The 13,930-nt window shown below is 29.8% G+C and overlaps 3 protein-coding genes across 4 annotated transcripts in view; 1 reads left to right on the top strand and 2 right to left on the bottom strand.

Moving 5' to 3' along the window:
• Nucleotides 1–1,898: 1,898 nt before the first annotated feature.
• On the bottom strand, nt 1,899–3,644 carry LOC135958736 (pyruvate dehydrogenase E1 component subunit alpha, mitochondrial-like). The gene is made up of 4 exons (XM_065509630.1): nt 3,448–3,644; nt 3,199–3,388; nt 2,449–3,146; nt 1,899–2,345 (listed from the first exon to the last, which is right to left on the bottom strand). Exons 1-4 carry the CDS (start codon nt 3,598–3,600, stop codon nt 1,899–1,901), a joined length of 1,488 nt encoding a protein of 495 aa, XP_065365702.1. The 5' UTR covers nt 3,601–3,644.
• Nucleotides 3,645–4,941: 1,297 nt separating this feature from the next.
• Nucleotides 4,942–8,127, bottom strand: LOC135957588 (pyruvate dehydrogenase E1 component subunit alpha, mitochondrial-like). Of its 2 annotated transcripts, XM_065508366.1 has the most exons (5): nt 7,924–8,127; nt 7,717–7,785; nt 6,503–6,692; nt 6,232–6,434; nt 4,942–6,061 (listed from the first exon to the last, which is right to left on the bottom strand). In XM_065508366.1, the coding sequence occupies exons 1-5, from the start codon at nt 7,981–7,983 to the stop codon at nt 5,384–5,386; spliced, it is 1,200 nt and encodes a 399-aa protein (XP_065364438.1). In that variant the 5' UTR covers nt 7,984–8,127; the 3' UTR covers nt 4,942–5,383. The 2 variants fall into 2 exon arrangements, with proteins under 2 accessions (XP_065364438.1, XP_065364437.1); XM_065508365.1 differs by having other exon boundaries at nt 7,717–8,127.
• A 2,742-nt stretch (nt 8,128–10,869) lies between these two features.
• The window catches only part of Polr3A (RNA polymerase III subunit A), a 31,463-nt gene continuing 28,402 nt past the window's right edge, over nt 10,870–13,930 (top strand). Inside the window, exons 1-4 of the mRNA XM_065510205.1 lie at nt 10,870–11,009; nt 11,073–11,846; nt 12,016–13,100; nt 13,162–13,307. Coding sequence (XP_065366277.1) covers nt 10,966–11,009; nt 11,073–11,846; nt 12,016–13,100; nt 13,162–13,307 — 2,049 coding nt within the window. The 5' untranslated portion in view covers nt 10,870–10,965. The remainder of the gene's footprint in view (nt 11,010–11,072; nt 11,847–12,015; nt 13,101–13,161; nt 13,308–13,930) is intronic.

Genomic DNA, 13,930 nt, shown 5'->3' with positions numbered 1-13,930 from the left:
ATGTCCAAAGTAATAAATTATTATGGATTTATATTATAGAATTTTAATATTAAACAAATTTAATAAAAATTTTCTCCAAATATTTTTAGTTTAGAAAATAAAGTTTCGTTAAGTTTATCAAACCTGACAAAAACAAAAAATTTCCTCATAAATAAATAGAAACTTAAGAAATTTAAACAAATATAGAAAAAATTAAATTTTTATAAATTCGGTTTAAAAAATAAAGTTTCGTTAAGTTTTTTGAAATGTCCTAAGTAATAATTTTTTAGAGATTTAAGTTACAGGTTTTTAATATTAAACAAATTTAGTAAAATTTTTCTCCAAATGCTTTTAGTTTAGAAAATAAAGTTTCGTTAAGTTTATCAAATCTGACGAAAATAAAAAAATTTCACATAAATGAATAGGAACTTAAAATAGCTAAACAATTATAGAATAAATTAAATTTTTATAAATTCGGTTTAAAAAATAAAGTTTCGTTTAGTTTTTTAAAATGTCCAAAGTAATAAATTTTTAGGGATTAAAGTTATAGGTTTTTAATATTAAACAAATTCAGTAAAATTTTTCACCAAATGCTTTTAGTTTAGAAACTAAGGTTTCGTTAAGTTTTTCAAAACTGCCGAAAATAAAAAAGTTTCACATAAGTGGATAGAAACTTAAAATAGCTAAACAATTATAGAACAAATTAAATTTTTGTAAATTCGGTTTAAAAAATAAAGTTTCGTTAAGTTTTTTGAAATGTCCAAAGTAATAAATTTTTAGGGATTAAAGTTATAGGTTTTTAATATTAAACAAATTTAGTAAAAATTTTCTCCAAATTCTTTTAGTTTAGAAAATAAGGTTTCGTTAAGTTTTTCAAAACTGACAAAAACCAAAAATTTCCTCATAAATAAATAGAAACTTAGGAAATTTAAACAAATATAGAAAAAATTAAATTTTTATAGATTCAGTTTAAAAAATAAAGTTTCGTTAAGTTTTATAAAATCTTCCAAAATGAAAAAAATTACTAGATTTAAATAATAGCTTATCTATTTTAAACAAATATAGCAAAAGTTTTATTTTGTTGCTTTTAGTTTAGAAAATAAGGTTTCGTTAAGTTTTTCAAAATAACCAAAACTAAAAAATTTCCTTATGAATAAAAAGTAACTTAATAGATTTAAACGAATATGGAAGAAATTTATTATTAGTAAATACGGTTTAAAAAATAAAGTTTCGTTAAGTTTAATAAAATCTTACAAAATTAAAAAAATTACTAGATTTAAATAATAGCTTATATATTTTGAACAAATAAAGTAAAAGCTTTATTTAAATGCTATTATTTTAGAAAATAACGTTTCGTTAAGTTTTCCAAAATAAGCAAAAATATAAAATTTCTTTAAAAATGAATAGAAACTTAACAAGTTTAACTAAATATGGAAGAAAATTAATTTTAATAAATATGGTTTAGAAAGTAAGGTTTCGTTAAGTTTTAAAAAACATAAAAAATAAGAAATTTTTATAAATATAATTTAAAGCTTATCTGATTTAAACAAATATATAGAAAAACCTTATTTTGTGTCCTTTTTATTTAATAAAACAAAGTTTCGTTATGTTTGTCTTTGAATCAAAATAGTTTATTTTCACATTCACATTCCCATCCCTGAAAATATAATAACAAAATAACGGTAAAAACTCAATTCATGAAGCAAGAGTGAGAGAGTGTTGTTATTGTGATTTAACACAATTGTAACGTCAAGCGATAACTACAAAACGCAGTGTAAGCAAAATAAACAATTTATTTATAAAACTTCAACATTTTATTAAATTTCAATTCCAAAAAATATAAAAACTATTTTTTCTAATAAAAAAATTTATATTTTTAAACCAAAACTTTATTAATTTTAATTAATTAGTCAACAATTTTATTTCTTTGTGGAATCTTTAGGATTTTTATCTTTGTCTGAATTATCAGTTTTGTTTTTAAGCAGTGGCGAAGATTTTTTAGCTAAATTTTTGCTAACTTCCAATGATTTTTTAGCTTCCTCTTTTTTGCCATCTTCTTTCGCTTTTGTTGCAGGCTCCTTGTCATTTTTCATGTCACCCTCGGCTAAAGGTTTTATAGCAGATTTTTCTTCTTTTTTGGGTATTTCTTTTATGTCCGTCTTGGGTGTGGCTTTTACTTTACCCAGGGGTATTAAAGGTGTACCCACATTGTCATGTTTTAAATCACGCCTGATAATATTTCTTATATTGCCCTCTAAATTATTGGCATAAACATCAATGGCCAATTCGCCGGGATCGGTATCTTTGTCCTGGCGTACTTGTTTGACGGCCTCGTCTACTTCGGTTTTAATTGAATCATCGATTTTCTAAAGGAAAAAGGGAAAGGTAGTGGTTAAATCTAAACTTTCGAGTTTATTTTGAATTTTACTTCGATTTTTGGGATCTTCAGAAAATGTTTTCTTTTCTCACCTTAAACTCCTCCTCCTTGATCAGTTTATTTCTCAAACACAATTCCCTAAACGTGGTTATCGGATCATTTTTCTCTCTCATCATTTGCACCTCCTCCCGTTTGCGATAACTAGTACCTGGATCGGACATCGAATGACCATGATATCGATAAGTTTCCAATTCCATTACTATAGGCCCACAAGTGTGAGCATGATTTATAACAAATTCCGCGGCACTACGAACCGCCAAAACATCATTGCCATTAACCCATAGCCCTGGAATATAATCACCTCTGGTATAATAATCCGTGCTGCATGAGGATCTTTTCACAGACGTGCCCATGCCATATTTATTATTCTCACAAACGAACACAATCGGCAGCTTCCACAGGCAGGCTATATTGAAGGCTTCATGTAACTGGCCCTGATTGGCAGCACCATCACCATAGCAGGCGAAATTTACACCCCCATCACAACGATAGGCATGAGCAAAAGCCACGCCCGCCCCTAAGGGAGCTTGGGCTCCTACAATGCCATTGCCGCCAAAGAAATTTTCAGCATATGTATGCATAGAGCCGCCTTTGCCACGACTGCAGCCGGATTGTTTTTGACACAGTTCTGCTATAATACTGTAAATGGGCACGCCCATTAGCCACGTCCAGCCATGAGAACGATAAGAAGTTATAATGCTATCTTGAGATCTCATGGAAGACTTAATGCCTGTTTAAATAAATCATTTGTTGGCGTAAAAATCTATAACTTTTTCTCTTACCCACACAACAGGCTTCTTGACCCACATATAAATGACAAAATCCCCGTATTATCTTTTCCTTATACAAGTTGCCACAGGCATTTTCCATTCTTCGTATAGTTTGCATATCTCTATACAATTTTAAAGCTGCATTGGCGGTCAAACAAATTGTGGTTGAGGGCTCCTTTTCCAAATTATACAATTTGAAGGACTAGCAAAATTTTAATTAGAATCAGTTTTAAAAGTTTTAATTTAAAAGAAAATGCCTACATTTTCCAACTGTAGGGTTACACTAGGACCACCACCATTTAAATCTTTTACATCGGACGAGTCCTTTTTACAAAAACGCTCCAAAAATGAGTAACAACGGCGTGAAATCTTTGGTAACACAAATTTTAAAGTCAAGGGTCTTAACGAAATCATTTTCAAATAGTTTGGAAGAAAATAAAATTAAAATTTGTTTGATATTTGAATGGAAATTAAAAAAGTATTGTCAAAGTTTCGGAATTTATAAAATTGCCAGTTTTGAAATGCTTTTTGTATAAATAGGATGTTGCCATCAAGAATATGAATAAATATTCCATTCACGTACTTTCAAATTTTAAGAAATTTCCCTTAAAGGGAAATTTTAGTTAAAAGTAACTAGGATATTTGTGGTTTATGATGAGTAAAAATTAAAAATTTTAATAAATTTTGAAAATTTCCCTTTTTTGATAAAATTTTCCTAAATGGGAAATTTTAGTTAAAAGTTATTTTTAAACAAGTTTTGGATTTTCGTAGTTCTTAGCGAATAAACATAAAAAAATTTGCTAAAATTTGTTAATTCCCTTCTTTGAAAAAATTTCCCTTAAGGGAAATTTTAGTTAAAATGGATTTTTCACAAATTTTAAGATTTTTTAGGTTTATAACGAATAAAAATTAAAAAATTGGAAAAATTTTTAAAATTTCCCTTTTTTTAAAAAATTTCCCCTTAAGGGAAATTTTAGGTAAAAGAAATTTTTCCCAAATTTTAATATATTTGTGGTTTATAACGAATAAAAATAAAAAAATGGATAATTTTTTAAAATTTCCCTTTTTTGAAAAAATTTCCCCTTAAGGGAAATTTTAGTTAAAATGGATTTTTCACAAATTTTAAGATATTTGTGGTTTATAACGAATAAAAATAAAAAATTTGGATAAATTTTTAAAATTTCCCTTTTTTGAGAAAATTTCCCCTTAAGGGAAATTTTAGTTAAAAGAAATTTTTCACAAATTTTAAGATATTTGTGGTTTATAACGAATAAAAATAAAATAATTGGATAAATTTTTAAAATTTCCCTTTTTTGAAAAAATTTCCCCTTAAGGGAAATTTTAGTTAAAATGGATTTTTCCCAAATTTTAAAATATTTGTGGCTTATAACGAATAAAAATAAAAAATTTTGATAAATTTTTAAAATTTCCCTTTTTTGAGAAAATTTCCCCATAAGGGAAATTCTAGTTAAAATGGATTTTTCCCAAATTTTAAGATTTTTGTGGTTTCTTACGAATTAAAATTAAAAATTTACATAAATTTTGAAAATTTCCTTTTTTGAAAAAATTCCCTTTAAGGGAAATTTTAGTTAAAATGGATTTTAGCCAATTTTAAAATTTTTGTAATTAATAACCAATAAAAATTAATAATATGGAAGCCAAACTAAAAATAACTTTTCTCTGAACTCATGTTTTGGATATATAACCATAAAATGTAAGGAATTTTTAATGGAACCATGATGAAATCAAAATAAATTTTTATTTATCATTATTTTATTGTTTATTTTATTCGTTTTATTTAAATTTGTCTAATTTGTATGGTATTTTTTTTTATTCTTATAGAAACTAAAAATGTATTTTGCAAAAACTAAGAAATATTTACAGAAATCATTTTTATTTTTCTTATTGTTTTTATTTTTCTAACAAATTTGAGATGAGTGTAAATAATATGTTTCTTTTACTAATAACAAAATAAAACAGCCAATTAGTTAAGTTAAACTTTTGTGTAAAATACTTTTAACTTACAGAGAAAATGAATTAGTTAACAAAATAAAATATCAAATTTCACTTTTAATTAATATCGTTGGCTAAAATACATTTCCGTTTGATTTCTTCTTAATAATTAAAACAAAAAGTCCGCTGTTGATGAAGTAGTTTTTTTTGAAAAGAATAAAGAGAGTGATGGGTGAGCGCAAACTTAATGATTAACTCCCTTGTTTTCTTGAATGTGTTTAAGATTGAAATCAACGATGCCACGTATCTTGGGCTCCAAACATTGCGAATAGACATCGGTATACAAGCCACTGGGTGGTAATTCAGCATCAGCTTTAGCAGCGGCGGTTGCTTCATCGATCTCCTTGCGCACTTTAGCATCAATCGCTTTGACCTCATCGGCTGTCATGAGACCCAACTCAATGACCAACTCCTTGAATGAGGTAATGGGATCACGTTTTTGGCGCACTTCTTGGATTTCTTCGCGGGTACGATAACTGGTGCCGGGATCGGACATAGAATGGCCGGAATAACGATAGGTATTTGTTTCCATAACAAGGGGACCATGTTTGTTTACATAATCGATGGCAAATTCGGTGGCGCTGCGTACAGCCAAGACGTCCATGCCATCTACCCAGATACCGGGCAAAGCATCACCGCGTGTATAGTAGTCGGTGTTGCAGGAGGCACGTTCAGCACTGGTACCCATGCCATAGTTATTGTTTTCACACACAAAAATGCAAGGCAACTTCCACAAATAGGCCATGTTGTAGGCTTCAAACACTTGACCCTGATTGGCAGCACCATCACCATACAAAGCCAAACACATGCCACCATTGCCCTTGTATTGGCAGGCCAAAGCTACACCAGCACCCAAAGGCACCTACAACAAAACAAATAAAGTATTTTTTGAACTACAAAAGATATGAAATATTTGCATATTTTAGAATAAAATTTATTCCAGCTTGAGTTCAATTTTACAATGTAATAATTGATAATGTCAAGGTCATTATCAACAATCGTACATATCCAAGAAATTAATATCTTTCTTACCTGGGCTCCCACAATGCCATTGCCACCAAAGAAATTTGGTGAGTACATGTGCATAGAGCCACCCTTGCCGCGGGCACAACCATTTTGACGGCCAGTCAATTCAGACAACACTTTTGCGGGCGGTACACCCATCAAATAGGTCCAACCGTGCACACGATAAGCCGAAATGATATTGTCCACATCACGCATGGCTGCCTTCATGCCTATAGAAAATAAAATGAATTGATGAAATGTTGGATGTTATCCACAACTAAGTTTTTTCAAAACATACCCACAGCACAGGCTTCTTGGCCGGAGTACAAGTGACAGAAACCACGAATAATCTTTTCTTTATACAAATTACCAGCAGAGGTCTCAATACGTCTAATGGTTTGCAATTGTGTATAGTATTTGACGGCTTCTTCTTTTGTTAATTTGACGGTAGTTTCGGGTCCCTTGTCCAAACGATGCAATTTGAAGGGCTAAAAAAAATATTGTAGATAATTATATTTAAATTTAACATTTTTTAAATCAAAAAATGTAGGAAAAATTTTTGGGTGAAAAAAATAATATTTGAAAATTTTTCGAAAAAAATTAAATTTTATTTAAAATTGTTAATTCTATTATTTTTCAACAAAAAATTCTTTTAAAATTTAAAAATTATTTATAAAATAATTCAATATTTTGATTCAAAATGTTATTGTTTATTAGTTGTACATACTTGAAATAAAAAGCCGCTAATTTTGCGTTCAATGACTTGTTCGCAATTTATACCAAAAATAAACAAAAATTGACCTAGTACTCCTCTTCACATAGACAAAATAATAACAATAACAAACACAATTGCTATAAAAACTCAAATTTAATTAAACGCCAAAAATTAAACGATAAGAAATAAACAAATTTATTGAAATACCCCCCACCTGACAACAGAGATAATAATAAACAACAATTACCCATAATAATGATAAGAATGTAACATTTTCTTATACTAATTTCTACTCTTCGGAAAAGAGGGGGAAAATTGAAGGGCTTCCTCCCATTGAGGTTATAAACGCATGATTAATGACGTTTTAAAAATAAACAAACCCTAAAAAAACAACAAAGACATAAATATACAACTATTTACCGTTATATGACAAGAAAATTAGTTACTTAACAAAGGAAGAGTAGGGGAAGAAGACACTGTAATTAAAATGACAGCATGTTTGACATTAGTTAAGCAAGGGGTAGAGGAATAACAAAAAAAAATCTGTGCTGATATAAACAAAATGACCTTGATTGATATTTATGTTGCATTTTAGGCACAAACACAAAGCTCCAGCTTGCCTAAACTATTAATTTCCCTCAAAAACTATTTCTTAAACATGAAAACCTAATTTACAACTCATTTTACACTTTACATTTTCTTTAAATTCAATAATAAAGAAAAAAATCTTTACGGAAAAAATTATGTAACCTTTTTTTTCTTTCTTGAAACGCACACTTTTTCAGCCTTAAACTTACCCGTTGCACTTGCACTGTAGCTTCCGTGGCATAATTGTTGGATTTTTGTGTTCCGGCTATAGCTGAACTCTGGAATAAACCGAAAAATGAGCTTGATTTAAAACGTCCGTGGTTAGGAAAACATTGATTTATGACTCTTATGGCTGGCAATGGAGCCTTAAACGAACACAGAACATGCAATTGTTTATTTGTTATTAGACAACCTACTTTTTGCAATTGTTTGGCCACTTTGGGCAGTTCACTGACTCGGCTTAACTGACGCAACATTTTTTCACCAAATTCGATTGCTTTTACTAGGTAAGGCGTTTTGTAAAAACTTTTTTTGTTAAGCAATGGTGAAATAGAAAATTTTCAAGTCGTTTTCGTGATATTTTTCGTGTCGCGTAACCAGCCGTCCCAATTTGCTGAAAATTTCTCACTGACAGTTAATGTGGGGGCAGTGGTGCTGCCAGTAGTTTTTGTCAATCCCCAATTATATCTCCAAAAAGCCCCAACAATATGTTGCCAAGAGCTTTATTGGGAGCCAGGGAAATTTTAAGATTTATTCACGATGATGAATGATTAATCTTTTGGCAGAAGCGAAAAGCGAGAACAATGCAAATTCTGCCAGGATGAAAGTACCTAATTTTATTAAAAAAGAAAGAAAACTTCTAAATTAAAGTGATTTAATATAAAAAACTAAATAAAACAAATGATTGCCATAAAAAATAATTTAATAATAATAGTTTTCTGATATTTATTATACTAAATATTCTTTAATTTAAATTTTAAAGGAATTTTTATATTTGAAAATCAAAACTTTTCATTAATTTTCTTGAACAAATTAAAATTTATTTTAAATGTTTTATTTGTTATGCCAATTTAAGATATTTACTCGATTTTTAAACGATTTATTTCTTTTAATTCCCCTGAAAATATATTTTAAATAATAAAACTTAAATTTTTAATACTAATTTTTAGAGATTACAAAATCCCAGTTTTCGATATCGGTATTTATTTTTAAATCCCACATGTCGGTATTCATTTATATCAGTACCGACTGGCATCTCTAAACATATGTTGCAAACAGTGTAGCCAGATGTGGGGATTTGTCCCCAAACTGGGGATTTCAAGATTTTTTTGGGGACAGAATTTCGTGGGGAGGGATTTGGGGATTTTAACAAAATTTGGGGATTTACATGCATTTTTGGGGATTTTACATTTTTAGACATTCTTTATTTAAATTTTATAGTGCTTGTATCGGTAATTAAAAATGTTAATTACATTTCTTCAGAATTTGACGAAAATGACAAAAATTTTAGATATGCATTTCGAGACTTTTTTTGCTCCCAGGCCACAATTTACTTTGATAATCTAAAAATTAAAAAAAGGTTTCAAAAAATGTTCACAGATGTTAAATTGTTTTAAATTCTTGCTAAAAATACAAAGCTGAATCATTCTCTAAGAGCTATTTTTTGAATTCGTATTTAAATATTAATTATCTTTATGTTCTATTTCAATGAGTTTTTCAGTGCTCTTTTAAATGGTACTTAAATGGCCAACGTTAGTTATTTAAAATTTATTTAAGTTTCATAAACTCCAAAGCAAAAACTCCACTTCCGATGCGGTGTCTTCTTTGTCCATTTTCTTACCAATAATTTTATTTTTTAATAAACTTTAATTTTTTTATTGGGTAAAACGTACAAATTTTTGTTTTGGTTGAACACCTGTTTTATGCAAAATTATCGATAATTGTTTGACATTTAGTATTGCTACCATAATTCTATCATCATTTAAATAAGAAAAATTATATAGCACTGAAAAACTCGGCTGTGCCGAATCTTATATACCCTTCACCAAATTATACTTCAAAATAAAAATTTTAAATATTTTTAAGTAAACAAAATTAATTTTTATTTTTAAAAGTAGTTTTTTTAATTTTTTTTAAGGGTTTTTTTCTTTATTCATTACAAAAAATTCAAATTATAAATTATGCCTCAGCGCCTTAAAGGCTTTTTAGAGGCAACATTTTTTAAATTTTTTTTTTCAAATTGTTTTTTAAATTTAAATTTTTTTTTTAAAATTTTTTTTTAATATTTAGTAAAAAAAAATTTGGTGAAAAAAAATCGGGTTAAAAAATATTTTTTCCGTTTTTGACCCTACAATGGGTCCAACATACTATGGTCATAGTAATCTAGATATAGGTCAAAAATAGAGGTTGTCCTGGTTTTTTCCTTATATCTGGACCGATTTTCTAGATTTTAAACAGCAACCGAGCCGGAAGAATTCCGGAGATATTGATGTATGAATCGGGTATGTAAGTTATTTGGGGGCTTCGGAAAGTTGATTTCTACAGATAGACAGTCAGACGGACATGGCTATAATCGAATACAGTATCCATCTTATATATCAATTGTATTGCAAATTAAGTTAAAGTTCTAAATTCGAATCTTAATTATGTACTAAAAGGTGAACTGAATTTACATTTTTTAAAAAAACATAATTTTTTGGGATAAAAAATTCAAACCCCTACATTTTAAAAATCGAATATTAAAAACTCTTGATTTCTCAAGGAGTCCTAAAAAATAATATCTTCTAAACAAGTTGTTCCAAAATCGATGAATCAACTTTTTGTAAAACGGACAATAGTAAAATTTTGTATTAACAATATAATATAAGTTTTTTTTTTTAATTTTGTTTTTTTAAAAATACATATAAACTTACGGGTACAAACTTGGGGATTTAAATTTTGAAATGGGGATTTTTTGGGGACATCGACTTTCAAATTGGGGACATGAGGTAAACTTTGTCTGGCAACACTGGTTGCAAAATAAACATTTTGCAGTGTGGCAACATTTTCGCCGGTCTCTCTCAAAAAAAGAGAGTAATTGTTAAAGCTAGAGTTGCCAACACCTGCTGCAATATATAAATAAATTCAAAATAAATAATTAAATTTGATTTAAATAATTAAAAAAAAGCATTAATTTAAAGAAAAATATGTGTTGTCATTAAAAATTACCAAAGACATGAATTTTAAATAATTTTCTTAACTTTACTACTAGAAATTAATTTTAGGGTAATAATTTCCCTATTAATTCTTCTTCAATACATTATTCTCAGACTAACTACAAAACTAGGCAGCCCTTGTTCAAAAAAAAATGTAAACATTGTTAGTTTTTTGTTTAGCACGCGTTAATTTCGTTAGAATCTTCTAAATTTCAATGAAAATTTTATAAAATTTCATTAAAAACTGATAAATAATTAATAAAAATGCCTAAAGAACAGTTCCGTGAGGCAGATGTGATTAAAAAAATGTAATATTTTTTAGTAGTGTTAAAAAAACAAATTGAAAAACTCATATTTAATGTTTATTTTAGATCACATGTGCAATTTAGCATTAGCAGTCCCGAGGAGATACAGCAGGAGTCTCACTTACGCATTGTTTCGAAAAATCTCTATCAGGCTCAACGTCAGCCAGTGCCCAATGGTGTTTTGGATCGTCGCATGGGCGTCAGCAGCAAAGACTCCAGCTGTGAGACATGTGGCCAAGGACTTAATGAGTGCATAGGACATTTTGGTTATTTGGATTTATCGTTGCCGGTATTTCACATAGGACATTTTCGCTCCACCATTAATATATTACAAATGATTTGTAAATCATGTTCCCATGTCATGCTCAAAGATACCGAAAAGAAAGTGTATGAGAAAAAGTTGCTCAATCCGAATTTCTCCTATTTGGCCAAAAAAGCTTTGCATGGCCAAATCCTGACCAAGGCTAAAAAGCAAACGAAATGTCCTAATTGTGAAGCCATTAATGGCGGTGTGAAAAAAGGTCCTGGATTATTGAAAATTTTGCATGATCCCTATAAGGGCAAGAAACAGGATGCTCTAATGCACAAAGATTTGGATGAATTGCTGGCGGCTACAGATAATAATCGTGAATTGAATCAAATGCTGCCTAATTACAATCATATGGAAGAATTAAATCCATTAACGGTATTGGAGCTATTCAAAAGTATTCCAAAACGTGATATTCCTCTGCTGGGTATGACTTGCGAAGGTGCTAATCCCTCGAATTTAATTGTGACTCGGGTCTTTGTGCCGCCGGTGTGCATAAGACCTTCGGTGGTTTCGGAAGTTAAAGCGGGAACGTAAGTAAACAAAGTTTTTTGGAATATTTTTAATAATTTAAAGATAAAAACTAAGAATCTTATGGGTCGTTGGAAAAAAATTACCAAATTTTGCTATTTTTTCTACGAAATAAAACTTTACGGAATCTGAAAACGTCTTTAATATGTGTATTCGTTTCATTTCTTTTAGAACTGAAGACGATTTGACAATGAAACAAAGTGAAATTCTTCTCATCAATGACGTTATACAGAAACACATGACTGGTGGCGGTAAAATTGAGCTCATCCAAGAAGATTGGGACTTCTTGCAACTGCATGTGGCTCTCTACTTTCACAGTGAGATTTCTGGCATTCCCCTCAACATGGCACCCAAAAAAACCACACGAGGTTTAGTGCAACGTCTTAAAGGCAAACAGGGTCGTTTTCGTGGTAATCTTTCCGGCAAACGTGTTGACTTCTCAGGACGTACCGTCATTTCACCCGATCCCAATCTTATGATACATCAAGTAGGTGTACCCGAAAGAGTAGCTAAAATTTTAACTTATCCCGAGCGTGTAAATCCAGCTAATATACAGAAAATGAAAGAGTTAGTCAAGAATGGCCCCAATGTACATCCGGGCGCAAATTATGTGCAACAAAGAGGTTCAACGTTTAAAAAATACTTGGCCTATGGTAATCGTGATAAAGTTGCTCATGATTTAAAGTGTGGCGATATAGTGGAACGTCATTTATGTGATGGCGATATAGTTTTATTCAATCGTCAACCTTCTTTGCATAAAATGTCCATTATGTGTCATCAAGCCAAAGTGCAGCCCCAAAGAACGTTCCGTTTCAATGAGTGTGCCTGTACTCCCTACAATGCTGATTTTGATGGTGATGAAATGAATTTACATTTACCCCAAACCGAAGAGGCCCGAGCAGAGGCCTTAATATTGATGGGTAATAAATCTAATTTGGTTACACCCAAAAATGGAGAAATTCTTATAGCAGCCACTCAAGATTTCATAACGGGCGGTTATTTGTTGACTCAAAAAGATGAATTTTTGACCCGCGAACAGGCCATGCAATTGGCGGCCTGCTTTTTGGCTGGACCAGATGCTAATATGCATATTGATATGCCACCACCAGCCATACTCAAGCCACGTAAACTTTGGACGGGTAAACAAATCTTTAGTTTGCTATTAAAGCCCAATAAACAATGTCCGGTTAAAGTGAATTTAATCACTAAAGGCAGAAATTATACGGGCAATTATGATTTGTGTGCCAAAGATTCATGTGAGTAAAAAAAATGTTTAAAAAAAGTTTCATTGAATTAGAAAAAACTTTCTATTTCCAGGGGTTATTATACGTAATTCCGAATTGATTTGCGGTTCCATGGACAAAAGTACTATGGGTTCTGGTACTAAGAATTGTATATTCTATGTTATTTTGAGGGATTATGGTGAAAACTTTTCCACCAAATGCATGTGGAGATTATCTAGGGTGAGTTTAAGTTTTTAATTAAGTTTTTTTTTATAGCTATTATTTAATCAGTTTATTATGTACTTAATTATGATAGACAAGTAGTCTATGTTGATTTACAATGTTTGTTTATAAATTTTACATGTTATTGATATCAATGAACAGAACAAAAAAACAAAGTAATTGTTTAAACAGTTGGTAAAAGAAATAGAAATACTGACGTAGTTTTTCATTTGTTATTATTTTAAGGCCTTAGACTTGAACTTGTTTGAAAGTGCAGTGCAATAGGGGCATTCAGACATATTTAGTTCTTGGCTGTAGATGATATTCGCTATGATTCAGGGTTTTCAATTCATTCCTAGTTATTACAAATTTTTTTATTGTTGATGTTTCAAGGAATTCCATTTTATTCCACCCCTTTTAATGCCAGCAGAAGTGCGATTTTATGATAGTTTTTATACACCATCTAAATGTTTATTCATTTATTATAAAATTTCTTGATGTTTCACAAAATTCCATTTCGTTCCTCCCCTTTTAATATCAACAGAAGTGCTGATTTATTATAGTTTTTATAGCACACCTAAATTTTTATTGATTTACTATAAATTTTTTCGATGTTTCACCAATTTCCATTTAGTTTCCTG

This window comes from Calliphora vicina, chromosome 4 (genome assembly GCF_958450345.1).
Source record: "Calliphora vicina chromosome 4, idCalVici1.1, whole genome shotgun sequence".
NCBI classification, from domain to species: domain Eukaryota; kingdom Metazoa; phylum Arthropoda; class Insecta; order Diptera; family Calliphoridae; genus Calliphora; species Calliphora vicina.
Note: the sequence above shows the minus strand (reverse complement) of the source record. Positions and strands in the feature narration are given on the sequence as shown.